We start from the raw sequence: 13482 nt of genomic DNA, 5'->3' as shown, positions 1-13482 counted from the left end.
GCTAGAGCAGAGGTCAGGGATTTCCCAGAACCCCCTTTGTGCATTGCCAAAACTTTAAATGCAACAACCCATTTTCTGCATCCAGAATAAGTCTAGTGGTGGCTGTACTTTGAATAAGTAACATTTGCATGTAAAATATATACATATTATATAAATATATACATACATATATATAAGTCTATATATATATAAAGTATGTGCATGGTAAAAATGTTTATCTTCGTACTTTTTGATACGATGTATTCATCAGTTGTTAATTTTTAATTATATTTGATATGAATTGGGGGGTTTGTTGCAAAATTTATATTTTAAAAAAAAACAGTGTTTAAAAAAAAAAACCTGAAGGGAAGTTCCAAACATGCAACACAACTGGAACTTTGCTTGGGGATTTGATGGGGAGGGCTGGGAATTCTGTGATTGAATAGTTTGCTGCCTGAGTAATATTTATCAGCCAAACTTTGGATTCTGCAGTTGTTTCTACAATTACATTTTGTATGAAGCAAAGTCCTTGAATTAAAATAATAAAACCTTAGGAAAAGAGTGCTAACTGAATGTGGTGTGTGCCAAATGGCAAAGAGATCATTCTGTGCTGTTTTGTGCTTATCCCTCTCCCCCACCCAGGAATCCAGAAATCACATTTATATAAAGTAGGGGGGGGGTTACAAGTAAAATAAAAACAGCCATAGCAGTGAGAAACATATGGTAGCTGAAATGATTTTTGGATGAGAAAAGTCTAAAGGAGGTAGCCACTTAGAACTAGTGATGTTGACGAAGTTCTTGTGTGACTGGCACAGAGTTTGAATTTGTTTGGCCCACGATGCCCAGCACCACTGCAGATAAAAATAGCACTTCTTTGAAAAGTTACCTGGCTTGGATTGGTGACTAGCAGTGATATTTTTCCAGAAAAAGAGGTGCTGGAACCCACCATGAAAAAACTCCCATGTTCTCTTATACAGTGGTACCTCAGGTTAAGTACTTACAGTGGTGCCTCGCAAGACGAAAAGAATCCGTTCCGTGATTCTCTTCGTCTAGCGGTTTTTTTGTCTTGCGAAGCAACCCTATTAGCGGCTAAGCGGATTAGCGCTATTAGCGGTTTAGCGGCTTAGCGGCTATTAAGGGATTAGCGGCTAAGCTGCTAAAAGGCTATTAGCGGCTTAGCGGCTTAGAAAAAGGAGGGGGAAGCAGGGGGGAAATCGCAAGACTAGCAAGACATTTCGTCTTGCGAAGCAAGCCCATAGGGAAAATCGTCTTGCGAAGCAACTCAGAAATGGAAAACTCTTTTGTCTAGCGGGTTTTCCGTCTTGTGAGGCATTCGTCTTGCGGGGCACCACTGTAATTCGTTCCGGAGGTCTGTACTTAACCTGAAACTGTTCTTAACCTGAAGCACCACTTTAGCTAATGGGGCCTCCTGCTGCTGCCACGCCGCCGGAGCACAATTTCTGTTCTCATCCTGAAGCAAAGTTCTTAACCTGAGTTACTATTTCTGGGTTAGCGGAGTCTGTAACCTGAAGCGTATGTAACCTGAAGCGTATGTAACCCGGGGTACCACTGTAGTGGCAATGGCACCCACCTAAGAGGTGGGTTCTGGCTGGAAAAACAAAAACAAAGCCCTGATGATTAGGTACTTGCAGCACATACCTCCCTGGCAACTTGTACACTGTCATGACTACATTACAAAATAATAAACTGGGGCGATTTTTATTTTTATTTTTTGATCAACTCAAGGTAAGTATGGGTATGCCAAGTTCACAATCCCATTGCTTTGACCCACCAGATCTAGAAGAAGGGGTGCAACCATTAGCAATGTCACTTAAAGAATGCCGATGGAATCCAGAGCAGAAAGTCCTGATAGCATTTTACCAAGAAAACTGTTTAGCCATAGGACATCATTGTGACCAGTTATTTATCAACACTGAACTACAGGAAACACGAAGGAGTAATCCAATGCCCTGCTGTGATTCAACCTAAACCAAAGCAGTGAAGCAGTCCCAGCCAAATGAATAGTCTAGTATTAAAAGTATGCAATATTGTAGTTAAGGTGAAGCCTTATACTGTAGGAGACTGCTTCTCAATGTTCTGGGCCAAACAACATCTGAAACTGCTGCTGGCCACATTATTGGACAATATAGATCTAAAATTAGTTAAGAGAATCTCAGATAATTGACACAATAAACAATTCTTAGATTTCTTAAGTCTACAAGAGGCTTGGCAAGCTATAATTGCTACTTTCTTTTAAGGGAGGGACAGCAACTGGCAACTTAGTGTGTTATATTTCAACAAATCTTTCCATTTTGGTTTATCACATTTTTCCAATCCTAATTCAGTTCCCCACATTTACAAATCAGTGCAATTTTAAAAGAAAAAAAGTTCCTCATGAAAATTCATCAGCATTTTAGTGCAAATTTCTCCTAATACAATTTTTTGTTTACAGTTTTGCCCAGTTCACACATTTCTGCAAATCATTTCCCCTTAATACATTTTGTATGATATTTCCACTAATATATGCATTTTAGTGCACACTTTACTGCAGTAACATGCACTTTTGAATATGTTTCTTGGCTGGAGAACTGTGCTGTACAATCTGGAGGAGTGTCACTGTAATTTTCCCAGGATGCATGAGCTCTTAGTGTGTTTCACAGGGCCCCCTGCTTGCTCAGCTCCATTCCAACTGCACCAGCGATTTGGGGTTTAAATTTATGTATTTGGGCTTATGAAAAGGAAAATGCTATTTTTTACAGGGGGTGGGGGGGTGCTATAATACTAAATACCAAAATGAGATGGCAGAGTTATGTGGCAGCAGAGACTTGAGAGTTAGAATGAAGGATGAAATCTGAAGGCTCCTCAGAGGTAAGTCACACCAAATTCAATTGATATAGGGCTACACACCAACATATTTACTATAGCCTAAGATTTCGTGCACTGTATCTCATCAGATGAGAGACAGAGACAGAGGGAGAGATGGAACCATGCAGCAAACCAGTCACATAACCACCAGCATCCTGCTAATAAAAATCAGGGTGCTCAGTGTTTTGGTTCCGAGCTGTTGCAGAAGCCAGCCGATTTGTGTGAGAGCACAAGACCAAAAAAACAAATGTATTTTGGTCCAGTGCTTCGGAGCAAGCCAGCTGACTCGTGCAAGAGTGCTGGACCAAAAAACATGGGACAATCAGAAAGCATCATGGTTTCTGTAATTCTAGGATGTCCTACTCAAATCAGGATGGTTGAGGGGTATGCAGCCATCAGGCTGGAGGATTAAAGTCATAACCAAAGAATAAACCAGGAAGTAGAATTGAGGAGTATGAAGTAGGCACAAAGGACAACTAAATATAGGAACATGTCAAAGATTTGGAAGATCAAGTCGCTAAAGCAAAGCTCAGTAGGTACAGGAAGCCCCGTTATACTCCTTCCTGCCTCTGACCTTTTACCTAAGAAGATATCGTCTTCAATTCAGTGGTTTGCTACTTGGGGCAGTCACCCACGCACACAGATTCCAGCACCTCCTCATCCTCTCTGCGTAGACTGTATCAGGAGTGGGGAGCAGGCCTGTGCAGCAGGTGGTGAGGGGGAAGCAGCCGGGTACATTTGCTCCAGGTCTCAGAGGACTAAGCCAGCCAGGGACCACTGCTTTTTTGTTTGAGTTTATAATTTTATTGTAACATGACTCCCGCCTCCGTGCCCCAAACATGCTGTGCCCAGGCCTGGTAGGGAGCATCAGGTCTAGGGGCCAAATGTGCCCTGCAGGCCTCTTTATCTGGCCCTTGGGATTCTCCCTAGGCCGTGTCCCTCATACATTCTTTGAACTCTTTGGCTCAAATGTGTCCTTGAACTTGGATGATGCCTCTTGCTTGCCTGGAGAGGGGTGCATTTGTGTGTGTGTATCAGCATCTGATTTATACTACACAAAGGTAAAAGTCACATCCATTGCTGCACCTACTTCTGGCCACATCCACAAATGGCATGTGGCCCCTGGAAGATTCCCCACAAAGGAATGCAGCCTGAGGCTGAAAAGGCCCCTTTTATTTAGGCCATATGATGGACTAAATAAAAATGTAAGGGTGGCAAAATTGCTGTGAAAAATAACAGACAGTTTGTTAATGATTCAGTGTAAAGGTTAAATATTTACAAGGTTAGAATCATCAAATTGTAGAGTTGGAAGGAACCCCAAGGGACATCTAGTCCAACCCCTTGTAATGCAGAACTCTCAACTAAAGCATCCTAGATAGATGCACCCAACCTCTGCTTAGAACCTCCATCCTTGGAAGGAGATGGCCGTCCAACCTCAGTTAAAAACCACCAAGGTAGGACAGGCCACCACCTCACAAGGGAGACCTTCCACTGTTGAACAGCTCTTACTGTCAGAAAGTTCTTCCTTATCTTTAGTCGGAATCTCCTTTCTTGTAGCTTGAAGCCATTGGCTCAGGTCCTCCAGAGCAGGAGAAAATAAGCTTGCTCCATATTTGATGAGGCAGCCCTTCAGGTAATTGAAGGTGGCTATTATATCTCCTCTCAGTCTCTTTTCCAGGCTAAACATACCCAGCTCCTTCAACCACTCCTCACAAGGCTTGGTTTCCAGACTCTTGATCAATCTTGGTCACCCTCCTCTGCACACGTTCCAGCTTGTCACTATCTTTAAACTGTGGTGCCCAGAACTGGACACAGGACTCCAGGTATGGTTTGACTAAGACAGAATACCCCCCTGACCATTTGGTCCAGTCGTGACCGACTATGGGGTTGCGGCGCTCATCTCGCTTTATTGGCCGAGGGAGCCGGCGTACCGCTTCTGGGTCATGTGGCCAGCATAACTAAGCCGCTTCTGGTGAACCAGGGCAGCGCATGGAAATGCTGTTTACCTTCCTGCCGGAGCGGTACCTATTTATGAGAGCCAGTGTGGTGTAGTGGTTAAGAGCGGTAGTCTCGTAATCTGGGGAACCAGGTTTGCATCTCCGCTCCTCCACATGCAGCTGCTGGGTGACCTTGGGCCAGTCACACTTCTTTGAAGTCTCTCAGCCCCACTCACCTCACAGAGTGTTTGTTGTGGGGGAGGAAGGGAAAGGAGATTGTTAGCCGCTTTGAGACTCCTTAAAGGGAGTGAAAGGCGGGATATCAAATCCAAACTCTTCTTCATCTAGTTGTACTTTGATGTGCTTTCAAACTGCTAGGTTGGCAGTGGCAGGGACCGAGCAACAGGAGCTCACCCCGTTGTGGGGATTCAAACCGCCGACCTTCTGATCGGCAAGTCCTAGGCTCTGTGGTTTAACCCACAGCGCCACCCGAATTCAAGACAGAATAGAGCAGTACTATTACTTTCGTGTACTTCTGTTGATGCAGCCTAGACTAGTGTTAGCTTTTTTCTGCTGCTGCATCATGCTCTTGACTCTTGTTAAGCTAGTGGCCCATGAAGACCTCACATGTACTGCTACTAAGCCAGGGGTCCCCCATCTTATATTTGTGCACATGGTTCTTCGTGCCTAAGTGCAGAACCTTACCTAGTTTTCGAATCTACTAAGTTCATATTGAGTCCTGCTTCTGTCTTCAGCAGCATTAGCTACCCCTCCCGGTTTGGTGTCATCTGCAAATTTGATTAGCATCTTCTCAATACTTTCCTGCAAGTCATTTATAAAGATTCTGAACAACAATGGGTCCAGGGCTGAAGCCTATGACCATTCATAATACGGTATTTGTTGATAGCGCACTCACCCTAGCTTTCCTGTGTTCATTGACACCCACAGTGAGAGGGGAAACCACCATCTCAAGGGAGACCTAAGCAAACAAGTTTTTTAGGTTTTTCTCCTGATGCTTGCTGGGAGATTTAAGGGAGACAGGAACCAAGAAAGCATACAAACATAGCTTTGTTCAATTGCAATCTGAAGTGGCATGCAAGGAGAGCCCTGCTGGATCAAGCCAAAAACCCATTGAGTCCAGCATCCTGTTCTCACAGTGGCCAACCATATTTCCTAATGGGAAGCTGGCAAAAATGACCTGAGTGCACCATCACCTCTTCCCACCTGTAATTCCAAGCAACTGGTATTAAGCAGTATGCTTTCTTCAACAGTGAACCTAACCATTGCAGGTAGTAAATGAGGGGAATGTCAGCGGGCTTGGAAGAGTCATGGGGATTGCAGGGGGGGTGGGTTAAGGGAGAGGGACCCAAAATAGCATAATGAGAGGGTGTAGCTGAAGAGAGGGTGTGAGGAGGGTCCTCAAGGCCAGACTGAAAAGCCCCATGCTTGAGGTTTCCCACTCTCATTTTAGATTATCAGGGACTGTACTCTGGGTGACCCCGCCAAAGAAAGATTGGACAAGAGGAGGGGCCTTTTCAGTGGCGGCTCCTTGCCTATGGAATGCTTTCCCCAGGACAGGTCTGTCTGGCACCAACCCTGAATGCATGCAGGTGCAAGGCAAAGTGTGTGTGTGTGTGTGTGTCCACCCACCCACCCACCAGGGTTTTGAATGACGAATTGCTGCTGCTTCTTTGAATGGGGAGAGTCTGCTTTTCACATTTTTACAGCAAGCACCTCAAAGGTGATGGAATGGATTTTGTGTGTGTGTGTGTGTGTGTGTGTGGTGTGTGTGTGTGTGTGTGTGTGTGTGTGTGTGTGTGTGAGAGAGAGAGAGAGAGAGAGAGAGAGAGAGAGAGAGAGAGGAAGTGTGTTTTGCTGATATTTTACCAGAATAAAATTGTTCTGTTGTGTTTTCAGGCGCTGCAATTTTATACGTTTGCATTTCTGTTGTTGTTGTTGCTGCTGCTGCTATGAGGCAATTAATATGCATAATAAAAAATAATAAAACAATAAAGTCGTTGCTGAAGTTGAAGTTGCACACACACTATTGTAGAAGAGCATAGTCAAGAAGTGGAACTCACCCCCAATAAAAAGGTAAAGGTACCCCTGCCCGTACGGGCCAGTCTTGACAGACTCTAGGGTTGTGCGCTCATCTCACTCTATAGGCCGGGAGCCAGCGCTGTCCGGAGACACTTCCGGGTCACGTGGCCAGCGTGACAAGCTGCATCTGGCGAGCCAGCGCAGCACACGGAAACGCCGTTTACCTTCCCGCTGGTAAGCGGTCCCTATTTATCTACTTGCACCCGGGGGTGCTTTCGAACTGCTAGGTTGGCAGGCGCTGGGACCGAACGCCGCGGGGATTCGAACTGCTGACCATGCGATCGGCAAGTCCTAGGCGCTGAGGTTTTACCCACAGCGCCACCCGTGTCCCCCAATAGGACGCTTTAAAAGAAAGAAAGAAGGTTAAGAGACATTAACAGAGGATAAGGCTATTGGTGGCTACTCCCCATGATGGCCATGCCCTGCCTCCACTGTCACAGGCAATAATGCTTCTGAATACCAGTTGCTAGAAACCACAGGAGGGGAGTGGTCTTGTGCTCAAGTCAGCCACTTAGAGAACAGGATGCTGGACTTGTCTAGGTGGCCTGATCCAGCAAGCTCTTCTTACATTCCTCACACCTGCTTTGCACGCAGAAGGTCCCAGGTTCAATCCCTGGCATTTCCAGGCAGGGTTTGGAATGTTCCTAATCTGAAACCCCAGAGAGCTGCTGCCAGTCAGTGCAGACAATACTAAGTTTGACGGACTGAATAGGAGACAGTTTCCTATGTTCCTTGCACTAAGCAGGAGTTTATTTTTTATTTTTTTACAAAACACATGTATTACTGAATAGTGAAAAGCTCAGTGCAGTTTACATAGAGTCAAGTTGATGGATTTCAGTGGGTCTGCTCTGAGCAAATCTAACACTGCGTACAAATATACATTAAAATTATTATCCAGTAGCCAACTAAGCGCTTGCATAGCTCACCAGCGGAGAAGGGGCACCCCTCACAAGGGCATAGCCAAGAGGGGCAGGTGCCCCCCTCCCCAAAATCAAGCAAATCCATAAAAACACTTAACAGAGGTTCTGCGCCCTCCCCCCGCTAAGTGAAGCCTCCCCCCCGAACATAAATCCTGGCTACGCCCTTAACCCCTCACCCAATGCTAAAATTGTTTTTGAAATAATTTTGCAACCAGAAAATATGGAAGCATAAGCTCTTTTAATACATTCATAGGTTTCGCATACATTTCCAAAAATAAAATTTTCTTCCAAGGTTTATTACTATTTTTATTTCGAATTGCACAACCGGGAGGGGGCACCCTAATCTTTTCACTGTTTTGGGCTTCTGCAGTTTTTAAATTCATTCTTTTATACAAGACACACATCTTGTATCTTTTTATTTATTCATTTAAAAGTGGGAAAATTCACCTTGCTGTTTGAAACAGACACGGCTCTTATCTACCTGTCTGTCTTTCTGTCTATTCCGAACGCCCTTGCAGTGTTCATTCCTATCCTATTCCAATGTAACAGAAGTTACTCTCAAGAAAGTTACTTTCACCTTAACAGCCACGCTCTCTCTTCCCCCCACCCCCACCGCGCGCGCATCTTAGCGGCTGTGGCTGCGCGGGGCGGCGCCATGCCCCGGGAAGGGAGCAGGGAAGTTTCCCTCAAGCCTTTCTGAGCCTGGTCCACGGGCTCGTCCGACACTCAGCCTCTCGCAAGCGTTTTCCGCCGCTCGGGTTCCTCGGGTTCTCCAGCAGCGCCCTTTGTTCGAGAGAAGCCGTCGGTGATGTTGCTCCTTCCGCTGCTTCTGTTCTGGCCCCGGAGTTTGGGATCTGCGACTGCCGGGCAAAGCCATCTAGAGCGAAATGGAGGAGACTCCGCAGCCGGCGGCGGCTCGGGGCTGCCTGCAGGTGAGGGAGGCGCCCCTGGTCAGCGGAAGACGAGCAGGTGGCTATTTGGGGAGGGGGAATTGACGCGGAGGCATTTGTGGGGGGTGGGGGTGGCCTACTCAGAAGTAAGTCCAATTGAATAAACTGAGGCTGACTCGCAGAAAAGTGAGGTTAACGATTGTAGTGTTAAAGGTAAAGGTAAAGGGACCCCTGACGATTAGGTCCAGTCATGACCGACTCTGGGGTTGTGGCGCTCTTGCTTTATTGGCCAAGAGAGCCGGCGCACAGCTTCCGAGTCATGTGGCCAGCATGACTAAGCCGCTTCTGGCGAACCAGAGCAGCGCACGGAAACACCGTTTACCTTCCTGCCAGAGTGGTACCTATTTATCTACTTGCACTTTGCTGTGCTTTCGAACTGCTAGGTGGGCAGGAGCAGGGACTGAGCAATGGGAGCTCACCCTGTCGCAGGGATTCGAACCACCAACCTTCTGATCGGCAAGTCCTAGGCTCTGTGGTTTAACCCACAGCACCACCCGCGTCCCTTACACCCAGGTAGGCGCCCTCAAAATCGTTGTCCCTACGGTGCAACCTGCTGTACATCTCTTCAGAAGCAAGCTCCGTTGACCTCAGCGGGACTTACTCCTAGGAAAGCATGTACTATAGGGCTGCTACATGCTGACAGGGTGTCACTCCTGTCAAGAACTGTGCTGCAGGATTCAGCATCCCACCAAGTTCTACTCAGAGTAGACCCAATTAAAGTAATAAATCTAACTCATGCCTGTTAATTTCAGTGGGTCTACCTTGAGTAGGACTAGCGCTGATTGCAACTCTTTGTTAAGAGCAGTAGCACAGCCTTGCTAAACTGGGTTCAAGGTATCCATCTGGCTCAGTAACCTCTCACTTCATACAGGGTCAGATGCAGACCTTTAGAGGCCCTATGCCCTTAAAAGATTTTGGTGCCCCTATATATATCTAATTCAGAATATAAACAATAATAAACTGTAAAACAAAATGTGATTTTTTAAAATTGAAACAAAACCTACAGTAAGATGGAAAATAATATTTGTTTTTGTATACTTCCACTTTATTTATGTTTGGGGGAAAATTCTCCTACTTTTTCTAATTGCAAAGTCTTTGATCAGATTGTTAAATCTGATTTTAAGAGTCTCATGCTCAGTTAGCATTCATTTTCTCTGTTGAAGTATATTAAAAATCCCATCAGAACAACCATGCTATCCCAGAGGACACTGAGCTATCCCAGAGGATTGTTGCATGGTTGTTCTGTTGCGATTTTTAATATACTTCAACAGAGAAAATGAATGCTTAGCTGAGCAATTTGTGACCATTAAAGTTTAAAATCTGACAATGGAAAATAAGCATGTGCTTATTTTGCTTAATGGTTAATCCAGCGCTGACTGCATCAGAGGCAGCGAAGTCTCCGCAGTAGCAGCCACAGTCCACACAGGTGGGTTAAATGTTCCCCATCAAAGCATCCTTGCCGATCTGTTTAGATATCAGGGGTCCATTTGCCCTGATTATCTTAACCCAGGGATGGGGAACTTCAGTCCCAGGAGCCACATGCAGCCCTACAGACCTCTCTGGTCCTTGGGACTCTCCCCAAATCAAATTCCTGTCTCTACTTCGCACCCTCCTTGAGTGTTTGTGCCTGTCTGGCATGCACCTTTGAACTCCATTTTTTTCCTTCTTACTTGCCTGGATGGAGGCTAAAGAGGTGTGTGTGTAGAAACTGAAGGAGGATGAAATTTGCATCATTGTTCCACCTACTTCTGCCCCTGCCCACTACTGGCATGTGGCCCCCAGAGGATTGTGCAGAAGGAAATGTGGCCCTTGGGCTAAAAAAGACTTCCTGCCTCTGCTTTGCTTGCAATTTAACCCTGCGTCTCTGGACCATCCTTCCTAAATTGCTAGCAGTGGATCCCAACCCTCATGGGTCCCGGTTGTGCCACACATTGCAACACCTGCCTTTATATGCAATTGGTTGGATGTCTGCAGCCTGGCACTGAGGATCAGCTCTGAATCCAGAACAACAAAAAGAGATTACCATAAACAAGTCTTTCTTTTGTGAATGGGAGACCTGCAGGAGAATTCTTTGTTTTCCTTATTTCTTTTTTAAAAGAGCATCTGTCAAGCTAGGGTGCTTAATGAATGACAGACATCAGACAGCTAACCTTCTGTTGCAAATTGCTAGCTATGTTATGGTATTTTGCAGGGGAGGGGGGAGATGGGTCTGTGTTTCTTTTCTTTCTTTTTTTGTGGGGTGGGCTTGACTTGCTGCCCAAAATGTCTTTGTTCAAGGAAAGATCCACATAACTTTTCCAATCTCATGGGTCTGTAAGGCTTGAGCTCTATGGTCTAAACTCCTGGACATTATTCAGTACCATAGGCTGTGCAGCTGCTGTCCTGGTCTAAAGTGGAGGTGGCAACTTGTGCTTTTGATACAGGACTATTCTGCATAGCAGTGTGCAAGATCTCCACCTTTTAGAACAGGGCAGAGGAAACCTTCCTTGGGATTGTCCCAAGGCCATGCCCCTCACTGACCCCCACCCATCCTTTGCAACCTCAGTGTTTTTGCCTGGCTCGAATGTGCTCATTCTTTGCTGCCAGGATGGAGGACAAAGGGGAGTGTGTAGAAAGTAGAATGCTGTGCAAAGGTAAAATTGGCCGTGTTGCTCTCCCCATGTTTGCATGTTCCCTGACCCCTGGAATGTTGCCCAGAAGGTACATGGCTTTTGGGCTACAACAGGTTCCCCATCACACACATACAGTTCAAAAGCATGTGCAGAGTTGCAGCCAGGGATTGAGCTACTCAGTAACACAGCACTGCCTACCATCTGGCAGCAGGTTTCAAGGGACCTTCCTTTCCCTGTCCATAGGCAGCTGTGAAGAGTATTGTCATTCCAGCACATGTTAGTGATTGGGTGCTGGCTTTGGCAGGCTAATAAGATTTAACATGGGTTTTATGTTCAATGTCTGCGGTCATACAAATAAGAGGTCACCACAGCTGGAAGGAGGGACAAAGTTTTTCTTTTCTTTTCCCTGGATGGGGGCTGTTATGTCATTTTAAAACTCCAGATCTTGAAGACATTACTCACTGTGAGATCATATACTGCCACTTGGGAGGGTAAAAATCCAGAAGCCAAGTTAGCTCAGGTTGGGTGTTAAATGTCTCAGATGAATCCACATAGAAAGTTTCCTTATATTGAGTCAAACAACTGGACCATCCAACTCAGCACTGTCTATGCTGAAGGGCAGCATCTCTCCAAGTTTTCAGGAGGCAGCAAGTATTCCCAGCTCTATCTGGAGAAGATGGGGGTTGAACCCATGACAAAGCAGATGTTCTACTACTGTAATACCACCGTTTCGCTATAATGGGTACATAGGAAGCTGCCTTATACTGAGTTGCACCATTGGTCTATCTATTTCAATATTGCCAACACTGACTGGCAGCACCTCCCCAGGGGTGTGGGGAGGATTCTCTCACAGTCCTACCTGGAGATGCCAAGTATTAAACTTGGAATTGCCTGTATGATCTACACCCACTCCACATTCTGGTTCAGTGGAGTAACTCTGCTTTATATTCATAAAAGTTTGGTTGGGCGATTCTTTGTATCCATTTCAGGGGTAGCTGCTCTATACTCTCAAGGCACCTGTACTCTCATGCCATCCTCTGACTGGGGCTACTTAAGACATTCCTGCAGCATATTTACTCTGTGAATTAAATATATGTGCTCACTTGTTGCACAGATCTTGTGTGACTGAAAGGACTAATGTGTTGCAGATAAAGCAAAAGGGCCACAGGTTTGAGCATATTGAAGTTTAATTTAGAGATAAAAACTTGCCGCTTACAATCAAGAATGTCTGCACTGGCTGGCAGAGGTTCTCCAGGATTTCTGACAGTGTCCACTACCATTTCAACCTGGGGATTGAGCCTTTAACCTTCTGCGTGCAAAGCAGATTCTCCAGCTGTGGCCCAGAGCATGGCTGGCCCAAGACATTTTGGCACCTGAGGAACAAAACAACACTCCCCTCCCAGCAGGGAAGAAGCAGAGAGTGAAGATCTACATTGGGAACAAGGGGAATAAAGATCTGCATTGGAATCTGTTGCCCCTATGGATCCTGCCGTTTGAGGCAGTTTCCTCACCTTGCCTCATGGATGGGCAGCCCTGGCCAAGAGGGATGTATGTTTTGTTAGGTCCACTGAGAATTGTTGTAAAGGATAAGGTAGAACCTTTCTCATATTGTTTACAAGAAAAGTGATATGGAGTGAGATATTAGCCTGTGATGGCTGTGGCATCATATGTATGTCATAATGAGATAATACATATACAGTATATGTAAAATTTAGGAAGCGCTGTGCGATCCAGCACCTGAAGCTTCTAGGGACCTGTTTTGCATTCTGCAGATAATTTTAATTACACACCTATCACCATGCATACAGTCCCAGAGATGGACAAAACTGTCAATTTTGATTGTTTTCTAATGCTACCGCCCTGTCATCACATACAGGACTAGCAGACTATTATTTTATTTATTGCTATTTGCAGAACTCACAAAGCTTGATAGGAAAAGGCTTGGCTTTCCTGCAATTGAGGTCAGGTGCTGGGTTCTTCTGCTGGTTTTGGCTGGCTCTGTGGAGGCCATTCCTAATACTGTGAGTCAGACAGTTTAGATGGATTGGGCATAGTGCTGGGTGGTGTTGGGTCATGGTGTTTCCCTTCTTCTCTCAACCAGCTTGCATCAACTTTGGTT

General features: G+C 45.6%; 2 protein-coding genes across 6 annotated transcripts in view; one reads left to right on the top strand and one right to left on the bottom strand.

Annotated features, from left to right (window-relative positions):
* Positions 1–13482, bottom strand: part of SLC31A2 (solute carrier family 31 member 2) — a 989995-nt gene that overhangs the window by 713394 nt on the left and 263119 nt on the right. The gene's annotated exons all lie outside the window — the stretch shown is intronic.
* LOC114588886 (uncharacterized) overlaps positions 8420–13482 on the top strand; it is a 145730-nt gene continuing 140667 nt past the window's right edge. For 3 of the 5 annotated variants that reach the window (XM_028714651.2, XM_028714652.2, XM_028714648.2), the window contains exon 1: positions 8420–8733. In XM_028714651.2, coding sequence (XP_028570484.2) covers positions 8610–8733 — 124 coding nt within the window. In that variant the 5' untranslated portion in view covers positions 8420–8609. Of the gene's footprint in view, positions 8771–13482 lie in introns of all 5 variants that reach the window. The other 2 variants (XM_028714649.2, XM_077922139.1) reach the window with 2 other exon arrangements.

The sequence above is a fragment of the Podarcis muralis genome, chromosome Z (genome assembly GCF_964188315.1).
Source record: "Podarcis muralis chromosome Z, rPodMur119.hap1.1, whole genome shotgun sequence".
Lineage (NCBI taxonomy): Eukaryota > Metazoa > Chordata > Lepidosauria > Squamata > Lacertidae > Podarcis > Podarcis muralis.
The sequence above is the reverse complement of the archived record's forward strand: the minus strand, read 5'-3'. Positions and strand labels throughout refer to the sequence as shown.